The sequence below is a fragment of the Thermothelomyces thermophilus genome, chromosome 5 (genome assembly GCF_000226095.1).
Source record: "Thermothelomyces thermophilus ATCC 42464 chromosome 5, complete sequence".
Classification (NCBI taxonomy): domain Eukaryota; kingdom Fungi; phylum Ascomycota; class Sordariomycetes; order Sordariales; family Chaetomiaceae; genus Thermothelomyces; species Thermothelomyces thermophilus.
The window spans coordinates 3,054,928-3,071,117 of record NC_016476.1 but is presented as its reverse complement, the minus strand read 5'-3'; the positions used below and the strand labels follow the sequence as shown (position 1 = coordinate 3,071,117).

At 54.1% G+C, this 16,190-nt stretch overlaps 6 protein-coding genes and 2 non-coding genes across 8 annotated transcripts; 4 read left to right on the top strand and 4 right to left on the bottom strand.

Annotated features, from left to right (window-relative positions):
- Positions 1-1,709: 1,709 nt before the first annotated feature.
- MYCTH_2309013 (uncharacterized protein) lies at positions 1,710-3,526 on the bottom strand. Its single transcript, XM_003665328.1, has 4 exons — positions 3,210-3,526; positions 2,830-3,157; positions 2,285-2,723; positions 1,710-2,202 (listed from the first exon to the last, which is right to left on the bottom strand). Exons 2-4 carry the CDS (start codon positions 3,032-3,034, stop codon positions 1,716-1,718), a joined length of 1,131 nt encoding a protein of 376 aa, XP_003665376.1. The 5' UTR covers positions 3,035-3,157; positions 3,210-3,526; the 3' UTR covers positions 1,710-1,715.
- Positions 3,527-5,862: 2,336 nt separating this feature from the next.
- Positions 5,863-8,457, top strand: MYCTH_2309011 (uncharacterized protein). Its single transcript, XM_003665327.1, has 2 exons — positions 5,863-6,394; positions 6,461-8,457. The coding sequence occupies exons 1-2, from the start codon at positions 6,167-6,169 to the stop codon at positions 8,066-8,068; spliced, it is 1,836 nt and encodes a 611-aa protein (XP_003665375.1). The 5' UTR covers positions 5,863-6,166; the 3' UTR covers positions 8,069-8,457.
- Positions 8,458-8,548: 91 nt separating this feature from the next.
- Positions 8,549-8,622, top strand: MYCTH_t153. The gene has a single exon. It is a non-coding gene; the product is annotated as a tRNA-Asn (tRNA).
- Positions 8,623-9,023: 401 nt separating this feature from the next.
- MYCTH_2309010 (uncharacterized protein) lies at positions 9,024-9,940 on the top strand. Its single transcript, XM_003665326.1, has 3 exons — positions 9,024-9,248; positions 9,309-9,449; positions 9,501-9,940. The coding sequence occupies exons 1-3, from the start codon at positions 9,159-9,161 to the stop codon at positions 9,573-9,575; spliced, it is 306 nt and encodes a 101-aa protein (XP_003665374.1). The 5' UTR covers positions 9,024-9,158; the 3' UTR covers positions 9,576-9,940.
- A 5-nt stretch (positions 9,941-9,945) lies between these two features.
- On the bottom strand, positions 9,946-10,435 carry MYCTH_2309008 (uncharacterized protein). The gene has a single exon (XM_003665325.1). It carries the CDS (start codon positions 10,310-10,312, stop codon positions 9,968-9,970), a length of 345 nt encoding a protein of 114 aa, XP_003665373.1. The 5' UTR covers positions 10,313-10,435; the 3' UTR covers positions 9,946-9,967.
- A 319-nt stretch (positions 10,436-10,754) lies between these two features.
- On the top strand, positions 10,755-11,687 carry MYCTH_2067021 (uncharacterized protein; the record flags this gene model as incomplete). Its single annotated transcript, XM_003665324.1, has 3 exons — positions 10,755-10,849; positions 11,004-11,342; positions 11,399-11,687. The coding sequence occupies 3 exons, from the start codon at positions 10,755-10,757 to the stop codon at positions 11,685-11,687; spliced, it is 723 nt and encodes a 240-aa protein (XP_003665372.1).
- A 2,015-nt stretch (positions 11,688-13,702) lies between these two features.
- MYCTH_t138 lies at positions 13,703-13,793 on the bottom strand. The gene has a single exon. It is a non-coding gene; the product is annotated as a tRNA-Phe (tRNA).
- Positions 13,794-13,912: 119 nt separating this feature from the next.
- MYCTH_2309006 (uncharacterized protein) lies at positions 13,913-15,827 on the bottom strand. Its single transcript, XM_003665323.1, has 2 exons — positions 15,521-15,827; positions 13,913-15,437 (listed from the first exon to the last, which is right to left on the bottom strand). The coding sequence occupies exons 1-2, from the start codon at positions 15,785-15,787 to the stop codon at positions 14,043-14,045; spliced, it is 1,662 nt and encodes a 553-aa protein (XP_003665371.1). The 5' UTR covers positions 15,788-15,827; the 3' UTR covers positions 13,913-14,042.
- Between the last annotated feature and the right edge of the window lie 363 nt (positions 15,828-16,190).

The following is a 16,190-nucleotide window of genomic DNA, read 5'->3' as shown; positions in this document are numbered from 1 at the left end:
CTTCTTTGTTCTACCCTCTTCTTATACCTGGCTGCAGGGCCAGTGTACAGGAACCCACGAACTTAGAGGACATCGAGCTATTGAACTATCTTGATTTTACCACAACAATCTTCCATCAAATGGTAGCGAGCACTCGCTTCTAACCATCTTCCAACCATCAGAACTGGATTCGTATCACGTTGACGATCAGTTCAGTACCACTATCGCGATAGTTGGGCTCGGTTTCGGCGACTTAGTAACCGAATCGGGTAATTCTGTTGCAACCACCACAAAATCCCTGTTCCTGGCGACTCTGGTGACTAGGATACACTACGGAGGTTGGTCCGGGAAGACTTTGCAATGCCCAGGTTGCCAAGACCTTGGCATACAGTATAGTCAGCCAGCACCGTAAGAGACACTTACACACTATAGCTAAACCGAGCTTACAGACGTATCTAACACTTCAAACTAAGCTTAAAACTAGGCTTATTTTGAACATTTGTAATAATTCGCTATTTTTTGTAGTCAAGAGGCTCTATTTTACTAGTAGGTATATCATCTTCCCTACTTACAAGTCCGTCGCTAACGTCGCCTACGTATTAGATATACAAGCTCTCTACCACGAAGTCTATCTACAATATCCTTATCAACAGTGGCCATCTCGGCTTCCAATTTAGCTTCCTTTTCGGCACCCGATTTCTGAAGCCATTCGCGCTATACACGATAACCAGGCTCCTCCTCACCTGGGGGGAGTGGTTTAGGAACTGTACCCTCCTTATATTCGTTTCCTCTAGCAAGTCGGATCACCCATTTGATATTCCCCTGGATCCTTTCGATATAGACTTGTAGGCTCTGATGGGCAGGATAGGTAGAGAGGAACCTGGATGTGCGGTGAGGATCTGTTTACTATATAACTTATAGTATAAATAAGATTGTGGGTGCACTTCGCACGTTAGATGCCTAGCCTTGGCACAGGATTGCAAAGTCTTCCCGGACCAACCTCCGTAGACCTCCATCACACCACTACCAACCTATAGGTGCGTATCTAAGTAACGGGATGTTGTGTAATCCAAGCGAGCTCGGTGATCCTGGGTTCACAGATCCCACTGACAGTCGCCCTCGGGCGCCCTCGGGTAGATTTGAAATTGACACTCTACCCCCTTCATCAACGGTCCGAGGCAGTGTAGCACCCTTGGACCGGTCCTGGGGCGCACAGGGGTGGCACAACCAAATCGGAAAACTCCGCGATGTCTTTGAAATTAGCGAATGCAACTCAAGTCTCCACCTCGAGATAACGGTATGATTCCGCGAGCCAAGCTTTTCAAACTAACTTTGTTCGTGGGGGAGCATCACCTTTTCCTGGCGGCAAAAGCCGGAAGGAGAACACTGCACGCCATGAGACTTTTCTCTATTGTCGTGCTATCGTTTCCCACTTTTCTCATCCGAGTCTCCCTTGTATCATTACCTTCCCCACAAGAAGAGGAAAAACAAAGAAAAAAGGCCCAAGAGCCAGGGTCTTGGAAAAGACATGGTCTATTTTGGCGCACCACAACCCCCCCAAGCTCAGAACCCTCAAATTGCCTGTTCCGTGACGTGATATGTATGTATGCGCAATTTTTTTGTATGTACACAGGTTGGACACCAGTGGCCAAACACAGAGAAAGAAGAAACAAAGAGAAGAATAGAAAGGTAAAATCAATGGCATATGTACCAGCCCGTGATTGAAGGCTGTGTGCTCAGTTGTGCGAGATGGTCCACTTGGTCTGCACCCGGATGCCGTTCTTCTGGTCGCTAAGATGGGTCGGCTGGTCCGTCAGGGCCACATCGGAACCGCTGTCTTTGTCCTTGTCGGCATCCGGCGCTGTCCGCAAAGGCTCGGGGGTCCGGCCGGCACCGACGGCCGACTGATAATGTACCTCTTGGTTTGCGGCATAGATATTCTCGAGCGGGATCTGGGTGTCCGTCTGGCTCTGGTCCTTGAGCTTGCTGAAGGCGCTTCCGTTGGCGCCGTTCCCTGACGAGTGGTAGGCAAGCTTGGTATTGCCCCGGCGCGAAGGGAGGCAGCGTGACAACAGCGAGCCCAGCATGGGCAGGCTGACGCAGAGGATGCCAAGGTTAGGCTCGGTGGCGGACCAGAAGTCGGCCCAGATCATGGTGCCCGTGAGGTTTTGGAGGTCGAGCCGTGTGAGGGTAACGATGCGGATGATGGCGATGACGCTGACACTGCGTGGCCGTTAGTTACGAGCACTCTCCGTGACGCGCGTGGCCCTCCCCTTTCTTTCCGGGCCCTTCCTGAAATACGTACACTAGACCGACGAGGAAGACGCCCGTCAAGCCGAACTTGGTGGGTGTCGCCATCTTGAGCGACCAGACAGTCGGGAGCGGGAGCGTGAGGATGATGACGTCGCTGATGACGTTGAAGGCGCCGATGGCGATGAAAGAAGCCACCTGGTCGCCGCACTCGCCCTCGACCGTCAAGCTGTATGTCTTGGCAAATGGGCGGCAGATCAAGAAGACCTGGAGAATGTTGCCGATGTTCCAGAGCATGACAAACGCCAGGGCGGCCTTGGTCGCCATGCGCAGGCCCCGGTTGACGAAGACGCGGAGGTAGAACAACAAGACGCTGACCTTGATGGTGCCGATCGCGGTGGAGTAGATGAGCTCGTAGGCGACGAGGAGCTTGAGGATGGTTTCCAGGTTCGGCAGTGTCTCGGTCACGGGGTAGCCAATGCCCATGGGCGCCCCTTTGGAACGAGTTGGTCAGTTCGACATATTTATTATCCGAGGTAGTCACAGCAACTGCGTCCGGTGACAGGACCATCTTGTTGTGGAAGTCTTGTTTGTACTTACACAGCCCCTGAATGATTAACATGCCGAGGCCTTGCGGCAAGGCGAAGAGGATGAGGTAGTCATCCCACCAGAGTCCGGCACCGGTCACGAAGCGGGCCACGAGACGCAAGCCCACAACTGATACGGTCAGGAAGGCTAGGACGCAGTTGATGACGAGGTGAACCCTCACGATGGGGAGCATAGGAAACTCTATGTAGTCGAACATGGTGCCTGCAAGTGAGTGCTGGCGGGCTATGCCGGCTTCGTTTTTGACTGCTTCTTCTTCATGCGGTGGTAGACACAAGTTCTCTCAGAAACAAAGACCCGGGGCAAGGCGAACGCTGACGTCCTACTTAGCGCTTAGCAGAAGAAGTAAGGTATGGGCATGGGATATAACGCACTTTGTGCTGGGTTCGAAAAAGGGGGGCGAAACATGAACAGAAGGAGCAAGGGTAAGGTTGTCGACATGTGTCAGCAAAGCGTTACGCAACCCTGCCTTTCAGATTTCGGCATTCCCATGGCGCGGCACGGGGATGACCCGTTTCCCGTAGCGCGGTTCAAGTGCCGAAATCAGGGTGGGACGAGACTGGGGCAAGATGGGAAGATGCAAGACAGGGAGGAAAAAAAAAACAAGGAGGGTGAGGGATGCTCACAAGGGATTCATGCGATAGTTAGAAGAAAAAAAAGTTACAAGAAACTCTACACAGTACTACTCCATTGCACGAACGGGGGAGGCATCTCCCGAAATTGAAGTGACAGGGATTGGGCGACAGGGGAATGAGGGAAAGTGGCCGAACTGGCCATCGGTGAGCATCACTGACCAGTTGGTATATTTTGTAGTTGTATATATATATGTACGACCTACTAAAGCAAGTACGGGGTTTACATTTATACAGTATACATAACAGGATGTAGGTAGTTAGTGAATATTGTTTATTATTAGTTCGCCGTTCGGACTACAAACCTAGTGATGGTGTGGTGGTTAGTGTAGTGTACTGCGTAGATATAGTGTAGTAGTGTATGGCGCACCGGGTTCTCGAAGCGTAATGTTGTCTGGGATCCTGGAAGAGCAGATTTCTCATCCGTGCCGCTGCCAGCCAGAGTGTGGCGTGAAGGTCGCATCGGGGGGGTCCTGGAGCATGGGTTGCTGGGCGTCTCGTGGTTTTCGGGCCGGTAGAGAGCTTCGAAGTATACATAGTATACAAGCACGGAGTTAGCTGAGTTCAGTGCCGCAGTGAACTCCTGCCTTCGGACAAAGTATCTTCGTAGCTCCAGTTGGTGCATAGGTGACAAACCTAATCCGCGTTTATTGGCTCATGTTTAAGAGAGTATGTCCAATGGCTGCACAATCCTGGCTTCGTTACCCAGGTTTACTTTCAGAGCAGTGTATTGTACAGCGTATTGCCGGCATCCCCCCTCCTATAGGGGAACCCAAGGAGAGGGCGCGTTTCTGTTCCAGGACCCGCTTGTTCGTCAAGACGGGAGCATACCGGGAATGAAACGGAATTCGAAGAGATGGAGACATGCGAACCTATCAGAGTGCTGTGTACGGAGTACACTACTGGGTATATACATACAGTAATCCGTACTCCGTACACGTACATACAAGTACGGATTACACCACTACCCGTACGACGTCCGTAGTGTATACTCTGTCCACTAGGGAGTCGGCGATCACAGGCTAGGGCAGTGGAAACCGGAGCTGGGACCTGGTCCCTGGGGAGAAATGAGGGTCAGGGTGGGGAAGGGGGAGGGCGGGGTGAGTGTACTCGCGAGACCTCGAGCTTGGGATTCCGTACGGATGGTTGTGCCGCAAAAGATAGGGCGGAGTTCGCTCCGCGGTCTTTATTCATGATCAGGAGATCAGAAGAAAACCGTTGCTATGTTCCCACGTGCAGGCCGTTCAGCTCGCGGTAATACAAAAAATTGAATACTCGTAGTGTGCGCATACTATACTAAGTCATGTCACGGGCATACTTGGTGTGAACGTGGAAGCCGACCAGGTATAGTGGAGAGACGGCAGGAACCGAGCTGCGGTTCTGCAGATATCGTAACAGAAACGGGCTTGTGCAGGTATCCTATTCTAAAGCAGGTAAGGTCCCTTACACTAGTGTACTCTGTATAAGCATAGTGTAAGCTTCGTCTATAACTAGAGTGGAGACTACGGCGTTAGGCTCTATATAATCCGTACTCCGTACGTCCTTAGAGTACGGAGTACGGAGTAGCGGTTTTCTCATACACGAAAACGCAGATACAGACTTACCATGCTTGCACATAACTACATGGAACATAGTATAATATCCGTACTACAGAATGTCTATATTCAACTGATTAGAAAGTAGTACTACGTAAGCAGGCGGCGTTATACATTTGATATATGTTCCCTACACGTTACATTTGATGTAGCGCTTAGATAAGCTTTATTTGCAATTTGCGGCGCAGATCCTGACTGCATTTTGAAGTTCTTTTCGGTCGGCTCGTTGGTCAATTGGCACTTAGCGCGCTTTCCACTGCGTTATCACAACTTGCGCGACCAAGGTACCGTGCATCGAGTCCGGATGACTGCCTGAGGCAAGTAGTTACATACATATATAATCCGTACACGTACTCCTTCGAAAATGGGACCTGCTGCCAAGGCCCTAGAACCCCTGCTGGCGAGTGAGCACCCCTCTGCCGCGCCCTGTTTCTGTTAGCCAATTAACGCCTTTCCGGTCGACTTGATCTAGCCGCTTGTGAATGTGATCATCTTTTCTGTTCTTTCTTTCAACTTCTGAGATATGTGAAATTTATCTAGCGCACTCCGCACCTTACCTGCCCACTCATTGGTGTTTATGGCGCCCTTGGCGCGTTTAACCCGCGCAAACCTCCAGTAGACCAGCCCATGCGGCCAGTGACAGACGGTCGCGCCATCCAACGAGCTCCAGAGATGGCCCGGAGGGGTGAGGGGGTGACGAGGGGGTGACGCGGGGCTCAGCAGCGAGGTGGAGCGATGCCACCACGGAAACCCGGTGTTTCACCCGACTTGACCTGTTCCACTACAGGTACAGCCAACAGCCAACATCCTCCATGGAGCTGTTGGAGAGCTCATGAGGGGTTGCCTGATGGGCGGAGGGGGCGGGTTCGAGTGCACCGGATGCTCGATGTGGCCCGGGATATATATATTATCTACCCTTGAGTCGCAGCTTCTCCCGCCTCTCAGCAAGCCCCTGGCCGAGGTCGCACTCATACCCTTCGGCTGCGACTTGAGCCCGACTCGCCAAATTCGATCGCCCGCCAGACCCCTTGGCCTGGCCCGGTGTTCCGTCCCACCAGATACGAGATCCCGCCCTAGATATCCCCCCCCGGTCGGCAGATCCCCATGATGGCGTCCGTGGACCTAGACCAGCCGTTTGACTACATTGTGGTCGGCGGCGGCACTGCCGGCCTCGTTGTCGCCAACCGTCTCTCTGAGGACAGCAATGTCCGCGTTCTCGTCGTCGAAGCCGGCGCCGACCGCAACGCCGATCCCTTGGTCCTGACACCAGGCCTTGTGGCCGGCCTCTACGGAAAGGACGAGTATGACTGGAACTTCAGCTCGCCCCCGCAGGTTGGATGCATCCGCCCCAGAGAAATCCCTTAGCCGTGTGCATACCCCGGCTCACAAGTCGCACAGCCAACCCTGAACAACCGACGTATCAACCAGGCTCGGGGCAAGATGCTCGGTGGGACCTCCGGTCTCAACTTCATGATGCTGCTCTACCCATCCAAGGGCAACATCGACTCTTGGGCCGCCCTGGGCAATCCGAGCTGGAACTATGACGCGCTGGCCCCCTACCTGCGCAAGTTTGCCACTGTCCACCCGTCGCCTCAGTCCGCCCGAGACTTGCTTGGCCTGACCTACATCGACGAGAGCTTGGCGGCGGGCGACGGTCCTATTCAGGTTTCGCACACGGATGGGCACAATGTGACGAACAAGGCTTGGCTGGAGACATTTGCTAGCCTTGGCCTCGAGGTCTCGACCGATCCCCGCGACGGGAAGGCGCTGGGAGCCTTCCAGAACCACGCCTCCATCGATCCAGCTACGCACACGAGGAGCTTTGCCGGCCCCGCGTACTACACCCCCGACGTGGCCAAGCGGCCAAATCTCGTCGTGCTCACCGAGACCTTGGTCGCCCGGGTCCTCTTTGACACGGCCGGCGGCGAGGGGGACGCGGTCGCGACTGGTGTCGAGATCATCACCAAGGATGGCCAGAAGAAGCAGGTCTCGGCCTGCGGCGAAGTCATCCTGGCCGCGGGTGCGCTCCAGAGCCCGCAGATTCTCGAGCTCTCGGGCGTCGGCGGCCGCGAGCTGCTCGAGAAGCACAACATCCCCGTCGTCGTAGATAATCCCAACGTGGGCGAGCACGTGCAGGATCACCCCATCGTCTGCCAGAGCTTCGAGGTCGCCGACGGCGTGCCCTCGGGCGACGTCCTGCGCGATCCCAACGTCCTCCAGGCCGTCGTAGGCATGTACCAGTCGGGCGGCGGCGCCGGGCCGCTGGGCCAGAGCGTCATCAGCGTCGCTTACACCCCGCTCGTCGACGGCTCTGGCGTCGTCTCGGCCGAGGCCAAGGCCGAACTGCTCGCCCGGCACGAGTCGAGCTTTTCCACGGCCGAAGGCAAGGTCCTTCGCGACCTGGTCGAATCCCCCTCCGAAGCCACCTTCGAATTCCTCCTCTTCCCCAGCCAGGTGGACATCCCCGAGAATCCGACCAGCATGGCGCAGTACATCACACCCGTGCTCCCCGAGAATTACATCAGCGTCATGACCTTCATCCACCAGCCCTTCTCCCGCGGCAAGGTCCACATCACCAGCCCGGACATCAGGGCGGCGCCGCTCTGGGACCCGCGGTACAACTCGGACCCGCTCGACCTGGAGCTGCTGGCGCGCGGCGTGCAGTTCGTCGAGCGCATCGTCGACTCGGCCACCCCGTTCGGCCGGGTCCTGAAGCAGGGCGGCAAGCGCCAGCCGCCGCTGCGGGCCGACGACCTCGAGACCGCGCGCGAGATTGTGCGCCAGCGCCAGATCTCGGTCTTCCACGTCTCGGGCAGCTGCACGATGCGCCCGCGCGACCAGGGCGGCGTGGTCGACGAGCGCCTGCGCGTGTACGGCACCCGGGGGCTGCGGGTCGTCGACGCTAGCGTGTTCCCCATCGAGCCGGTAGGCAATATCCAGAGCGTCGTGTATGCCGTTGCGGAGCGAGCTGCGGATCTGATCAAGGAGGACCGCGCGAAGGCGTAGACACCGTGGGACTGGCCACGGAGACAAGGTTTTGGATGTGAAGACCTAGGCGTCGGGGACGCGATGTGGGCTCTGGAGGTTGGCGGGCCCCGAGTTGGGCCGAGTTTCCGGCTGTGGCATCTTCAGGCGGGCTTTCCATCAAAGTGATACGTGGTGGATAATTAAGGGGAAGTTTGCACGTCAGCGCTCCCTCGAGCTTGAAATACATACCGACTAGTGCTAGTTTCCCCAATTAATTATCCCCTTCAACGCGGATCTTGTGTTATATAAGGTATCCAATTTTCACAACATGTCCATCCGTTTTACTTCATACTCGGACTATCTCCGACCTGAGATATCAAACGGGGGAGAAATATCAAACATTCCCGTTCAACCCGAGTGTTGCGTGCGTTTATTCCTGTATGCTGTGTCCTTGTTTCCCACTTGTGCAGCTTGCAGCGGCTCTTAGAATCAATAGGGAAGCCCCATTTAAACAAGTTATCCTCTGTGGCGCAATTGGCTAGCGCGTCTGACTGTTAATCAGGAGGTTGGAAGTTCGAGCCTTCCCGGAGGAGTGCTTATTTTTTCCCATCCCCTTTTTGCCGTCCACTTGTCTGCTTTATTCCTTCTGTACCGAGGCCGACGTATAGGCGGGCCCACTCCCGCGTATCGATTACGAGAGTGTGCTTGAGAAGTCTGAATATCATGATTGTTTCCATTTCGAGATTAAGAAGACTCCATATAGGAGTGCGCCATGCGGGCAAGTTCTATTGTTTTGCATCATTCCCAGCGCACGTACTAAGTACACCAAGGTAAAACATAGAGTTTGGTTTACTACTCCGTACATTTCAGCGATTTGTTTGGCTGGCCGTTCGGCAGCGTAGGTTCTCTTTTCATGTCGATTGTTTGGGAAGTGGGTCCGCCAAGCATGACGTTCGCAGCTGCAAGTTCGTCATTGCCAGCCGAGATTTCGACTCCCGAATCCTGGGACACTGATGTTCGAGAAACTCGGGCTCTCACCGCGACCCAGTTACAGCGTCAATGGGCTGTGCGAGAACGGCCTCGGTAACTCCTTTCAAGTAGATTCAGCTTAGGGCCTATCCGTTAATTGATGCGCGCCTTGGCGACTCCATTGCGGTTCTTTCGCACATATGCGACGAACCGGAGGCCGAGACTCGATGCGGCGCTGAGTTTGGACCATGTCAGTGTCGCCCTCTCCTGGAACACATGGAAGATGAGTGTTGGTTAACCCGTCACTTAGTTCATTCAACGAACACGGGTCTTGTCCTTCTACAGGGCCATCATCCGGAGCACACGCAAAATCCCAGACACCAAGACTCGCGCTGAGACGCGCAAGTTTGTGAGGGACGAGTTTGAGAGACATCGCGACGTCAAGGACCTTGTCAGTTTACCTCCGTCATCTTCTGCCGCGACCTGCGCTGACTGGACAAAGGGCCATATACGGTATCTCCTGTCGACAGGCAAGACGGAGTGGGAGAACATGGAGAGGTACATTAACGGCATGTAAAAAAAGACAGACAGGTTCCAACCCTCCGGCCCCAGTCAGCTCTACCTTGTCCCCGCAATCCGTTGCCAATTCGTGCCGCAATGGGTCTATTTTTTCTTTGACGCTCTGCGTAGGTTGTCTCATCCAGCGGATGGACCACGGCTGATTGAGCCGAGTTGTAAAGCCCCAATCCTTGTCACACCGTCCTCGGCCACTCTATACCCCGTTGCGCGTATCGTACAAGAACCCGGCTCCCAGTGGTATCAGAACAGACGCTTGTTGCAGAACATCACCGCTTACCCCTGGCGCTGCTTATGCCTCGGGTTCGCAGGGCATATGATGTAGAGATAACCATTGTGCCGCTTGTTCGCTTTCCGCCGGACGACCTGTCCGCCTCGCGAAAAAGTACGAGATTAGCCCGGACGAAAAACGATAACCCGAACGAGTTCGCCCGGTTGAGTGTGTCCCATACTGACCTTGCAATGCTGGCACCGCTTCTTGATGGCGCTGCGCACCTTCATTCCCCGAGCCTGCTGCTTCTGGAACACTGCTAAGCCGCTCTGCACGGCCGGGGTAACCGAACCCCGAGCGAAGGTGGTCCTGCTCGAAGCCGAGAGAGCAGCCTGAGACAGACACCGGGCCTGCACTGCGGGGAGCACCGTCTTCTTTGGAGTCGAGAGGGAAAGGGCGCGCATCGACGAGGCGAGCGACTTCGTGGCGAGTGCGGCGGACCGCATGGTCTGCAGAATGCTCGACATATTTGAGTGGCAGTTTTGTTCGCAACCACGAAGAAACGGTGGCAGGTGGCGGCGGGGCGGAAGCGATTGAGTTGTCGCCTTTTCGTCGTTTGCTGCCCGTCGTCGCTCGTTCGCCGGATTCGCAAGAGTTGCGATGTATGAGCGGGATGGGTCGCGCCGAAAACCAATGTCTTGGCGGTGTCACGTGCCTGCTGCGTCTTTCCGGTCTTCCAACGATGCCATACAGAAGTAATTACGTATCCGTATTTCGCACGTAATTCCAGACTAAATGCTTCATAACTCACAAGTTGGCAGCCTACTTTCAACATTTGGATATAATATGCATCACTGCAGAATACTTTCCCCATTTCTTTGCCTCACGACCTCTCTTTGTGCCCCTGTTCCAGTGCGCCTCCCTTATCATTCAGACAAGATTTGAGCTCGACCGATTTAAGCGGTCAAGATGAAGCAAAAGCGTCAGAGAGCCGAAACGGGTCCATTGGAGCTTGCCAACCGCAAGACTGACGAACAATTTATCAGAGATTATCTCAAAGCGGGGTCAGTAAATATTTTCGCGACATGATTTCTTTCTGTTTTCTGTTCCTTATTCTTTTATTGAAGTAGTCCTGCGGAAACGGAGCAAGCGATGCGTAGGAACGTTGGAGTCGCGGGCTGGCTAATTAATCTCATCCACCCTGCTGTGTGATTCTAGACCCGGCAAAGATACGTGGACGACAGTTTGGGCCCATCCAAAAACCGGTACTGAGTACAGCATTGACCTGATACGAGCGGAGGATATATCGGAAGCCGATATCTCAGCCTGCTTTCAACTGATTGAGCAGACAAGCCGAGCAGATTATGAAAAATCAACATTCAAGTGGCAGCCCAAGAAGAAACTCAAGGAGATGAAGTCTCCCGGGCTACGGTACATTTTAGTGAAGGAGAAAGTCACAATGGCCATCCGGGGCTTCACTTCGCTCATGCCAACTTACGAAGAGGGCGAGCCTGTTATTTACTGCTATGAGCTTCATCTTCAGCCGGAGCTGCAAAGGTAATAAGCGTAAGGCAGGTGATCTATTTTCCTTTACAAAGCTAATTAGGTTGCAGAACAGGGCTGGGCTCGCTTCTCATGAGTTTTCACTCTACCGTGGCCGCTAATCTACCGCCCATCAAAAAAGTCATGTTGACGTGCTTTCTGTCGAATCAGCGTGGGCTGAGTTTCTACAAAAAGCTGGGCTTTGAAAGAGACGAGATCTCACCTGTCCCGCGGGAGCTGCGCCACGGCAAGATATTCAATCCCGACTATGTCATCATGAGCAAACCGGTTCGGCCAATCGTTGACACGGGGAACTCTGGAAGCCCTCCTGAGACCGTTGTCAACGCCGAGGCTAGCTGATGGCCGGTTGGTTATGATGGGGCGTTTTTCTTCAAGCGCTCGAAACATTGGCCCGTCAGCATCAGCTAATGCTGCAAGTTTACATCGCGATTTTGGCGGCAGGTTCCAAAACTTCGGTAACTCTCCCATGCCTTCGGCGTTCAACGCCCGTTGTTCACAGCCCAGCGCTTGCGTGACCCCCACGGTTCCCTCCGAGAAAGTCAACGAGTGTGCCAAGTGTGGCCGCAATTCCTGTCTACCTTGCTCTCAATACGCGCCCCATGCGAAGTAGGCATCTTTTTCAATTGTATACCTCCTCCTCATGCCGCCCCCCTCCACCCTGGCGCTCGTTTATTCCGTCCACCCGTATCCATAGATGCTGTATCCGACATGGATAGTTATTGACGAACATAATTATGTGACACCCCGTGATCTTAAAAAGCAATGCGCGGAGATCGGCCGACAGTACGGCACCAAGGGCAGCTTCGCCAGCGATTCCCCCGTATCGTGATTCTGCCTTACCTGTGCGGAGTGATGTAGCACAACGATGCGCCTACAGTCAGGCGCGGTTGGCCGGGGCGGGTGCAGGACTCCATGCAATCAGGGCAGAGCGCAAGGCCGAGGGGTGAATGCAGATTCAGATAGAGATGCAGCCATTGGCAGGGAGAGGAGGAGAAATTTGTACAAAAATGGGCACCTGTGTGAACGTGAAGGCTACGAGTTTGGGGTTTGGCGACCTTGTGCAAGTGCAGAGCAACAATTGCCTGATGAACTCATTGCGTGGCACTAGTTACAGTTCCGGTCGGTGACACTACGGAGCCTCGACTCCGTTCGGCGAATAATTAGTTGTGGTAGATGGATGGATGCGGAATCAACGATTGTATAAGTCGGAACCCCCCCTAGTGGACCACCCCTACCTGTGGACCGCCCATTCCCATACAAACTCATACAAACTCATACTTTTCAATCCTACATTATACATCCCACAATAGTACAATAGACTTCAATCTTTAGAGGCAGATAGTAATATAGAAAATATACCAAGAAATCACTATTTTATTTATTTAGAATAGCTATCAGAGTCAGAAATAAGATCTGAAAATATTGTTAGTAGCTACTAATAAAATACTAAGGTTTCTTAACATCTTTCACATTTTAAATATCAACGTAAGATAACAAATAATAAGAAACGCTACACTAAATATAAATAAGAAACATTTAAGGAACAAGTTCCTATTATTATTTTATATATTGAATATCTAGTTGTTGTTTTGTTAAGGGAGGGTATTTTTCTATATATAACCCTGAGGGTTAAAGCTGGAGTGGTCCACAGGTGGGGGTGGTCCATATCCAGGTGGTCCGACTTAATTAACTGCTATGGAGTTCGGTGATGGTGGATGGAGGAGGAAGAAGGAAGATGTTCCCAGCCGGCGCGATGGGGCCAGACCGGAAACTGCCCGTACTGATACGGAGGCGAGAGAGGTAATTAACCAGGATCACCAAGTACAGTTGGATTGGAGATAATAGAGCAGGACAAGGACATGAAATCTCCTCCTATACCTAATACAGTTGCGTTCCTTACAAGAACTCCCCTAAAAGCTAACGGGGACGAAGCCAGACTTGTTTGTTGGCATTTGACATTTGACTAGGCGAAGGCCACCACCGAGGTCCAGGGGCGCAACTCTTAAGCTCTCAAATCGCATTCATTCGTGTTGTTGCAAGCTGATATCCCGTGGTTCATATGGGCTTGAGGTACCAAGTACGTATTGAGCCGTTGGCTCTTCTCTTGTTTTCATCCCGGATGCTTTCAGAGAGAAATTGGACAGACTGTTGAGAAATCGGAACTTTGCCGACAGTATTGTGTTTTTTCTTCTTTTTCTTCTTCTTCTCCTTCTTTTTTCTCTCTCTCTCTCTCTCTCTCTCCCTTTTTTTTTTTTTTTTTTTTTTTTTTTTTTTTTTTTTTTTTTTAAGACCTTAGAAGAACGCACCAGTAAACAAAAAGGGATCTCGATGCTCCAAGTGGCAAAAGATAAGTGTGCGGTTTGTGTGGATCGAACACACGACCTTCAGATTGAATTCCTGAAGTTTGACTTCAGTCTGACGCTCTCCCAACTGAGCTAAACCCGCTAATTTGTTATTGGCTGACTACTGAACTTAGGTATATTGAGGGACCACTTTTGGTTGGCGAATCGGGACGATTGAAGCACTTGCCAACATCCAGCTGGAAAGGGCTCCTAGACGCAATAGGGATATAACAACTCGTCATTCTTTAGGCTGATTACTGTACGAACAACTAACGACTGAAATACACAAGTGGAAAATCAGGAAACGCCAGCATAGCCAGGTATATATATATATGTTATATGCATCACCCTGCTACTCACTCTTCTTTGCCTCCCCAACCTCTGCCGCCTCTCGCCTGCGCTTCACCCACGCCCTTAGCTCATTCAGCAACCCCATCACCAGCGGCACGGCGACGGGCCCCAGAAGCGGCAGGTACACGGCAACCTTGTGCTCGTCAGGGAAGTATAGCTGGCCGACCATGCTCTTTTCGAAGAAGGCCCGCTCCGCCTCCGCCTCGGCGATTCGCGCGTGCGCAAGCCCCTCGGGCTCGCCGAGCGTCTCGCAGGCCAGGCGCAGATGGTGAATCGTCTTGGACACGCCGTCTGCGACGCGGCTCGGGATGGAGATGGAGGGAAGGGCGAGGGCCAGGCGCGCGAGCGAGCCGAGCGTGGACGACGCGCGCAGGAGGAGGTCCGCGGAGCGGATCCGGGACAGCGTCGAGAGGCGCAGAGGCAGGGAGCCTGATTGCGGGGTGCCCGTCAGGGCGAGGAGGTGCGACGTAAAGGTCAGGAGGGGCTGCTTGAGCGCCTCGACCGAGAGGTGTGCCGTATCGTGGGGAAGGGGGAGCAGGTAGACGGTGCCCCATTGCGGGATCAGCCACGAGTGTGAAGCAGGTCCCTCCGTGTCGCCGTCGTCGGGACTCTGCGACGACGGCGCAATGGTCTGGTTTCCTATAAACACGATAAAGTTGACCGTCGGTGCGCCCCCAATGGACGGCGACAGCGGCCACTCGGCGGCATTGATAAATGATGAAAGGTCCTCCTTGCTGAGCACTTGATTCTGGACCCCGGGGGTTGCATACAGTTGCACCTGGGTGTCGATGGTGAAGTTGTGGATCGGCGAGAGCACGTCGAGCACAGGCTTCATGTACTCCTCAATTGCCCCGTCGATATCCCAGCTGCTCGGAAGCGGCCCGCTTGTAAAGAGGGAAAAGGTGAGATGATATGTTGGCGCGTACTTCAGGGCCCTGGTGGTTCGTTTCGCGAGCGAGTCGGCTACCTCTGAAGAAAGCCCCTGCGGCCGGTGGTCTGAAGGAACCGAGTTGGTCGACAGGAGGTACGAAATGGTGGCCTGCTCCTCGGCGAATGCCGACCGCAGCTGTCCTGCCACGTAAGTCGCGAGAGGAGAGGATGACGAGGTGGGCGAGGGGATGGAATTCGGCGGGTATGTTATGTCGAGGACCGGCTCGTGCGCGTCGAACTTGGCCGTCGCTGCCTCTCCCGGAACTAGTCGGATTGTCAAGACGCTCTCGCGGTCGTGATGGCTGGCTGCAGAGGGCGGCGCTAGCCGAAGCCGCAAGTGGTGCCCGGAAAAGTCATTGAGGTCGTCGAGGGCATGCTGGGTGAGCCGGAGGAGGTTCTGAGCTTCCTGCTCCTGCAGCGCATTGGCTTGGATGGAGATGCGCAGAGGGAAGACGGGACGGCACGCCTGTGGAATGTGCATGTCAGCATTGGAGCCGTCTTTCTGCAGACCGAAATTAACGGGGCGACGGGGTGAGAAGGCACGCGCACCTTGCCATCAGACCAGTCAAGCATCTCCTGCAAAGGCAGGTCGGCGCGGTAGATGGTCGTCGTCTTCCACCAGATCGGCAGGCCGAGAAAGAGGACAATCAGCCAGAACGAGAGGATGATGTGGGAGCGTCGCCGCACGTCGGACGGCTTTTCCGGCGGTGGCTGCTTTCTGGTTGACTCTCCAGGATATGAGGTGGTCCTTTCGGCCCCGGTCACGGGGCTTTCGAGGTTCGCTGCCCCAGGTTCAGGCGGTTGCTGAATCGACATGGCGGCGTGAAAGCGGGTTGCCCATCCATCGAGCATCTGCCGCGCTGCACGGCTACAACACGCTGGCTGTCGACGTCCCTGCAAGCTAGCCGACCCACATGGATTCTACGCTTGTGCCTAAGAGAGTTAGCGGGGCACGTGGAGATAAGGCCCGATAACGTGGAGCCCTCGGGAGGCTTTCAAGGGCCTCCCGAGCATGGGAGCTTCCGTCCACCCTTGGTTCTCGCTTTCGGTTTCACATGCCGAGGTTCGTACCTCAGATGATTCTTGGCGCCCATTTTCTTGCTCCCTCGCCAGGGGTCTTTGGTGCCGACAGAGCCGCACTCGAAAGGTCGCACGACACGACGCGACAAACCAAGATTCCGCATCCCTTCAGCGATGTGTGTGGACCACTGTGGCCTGT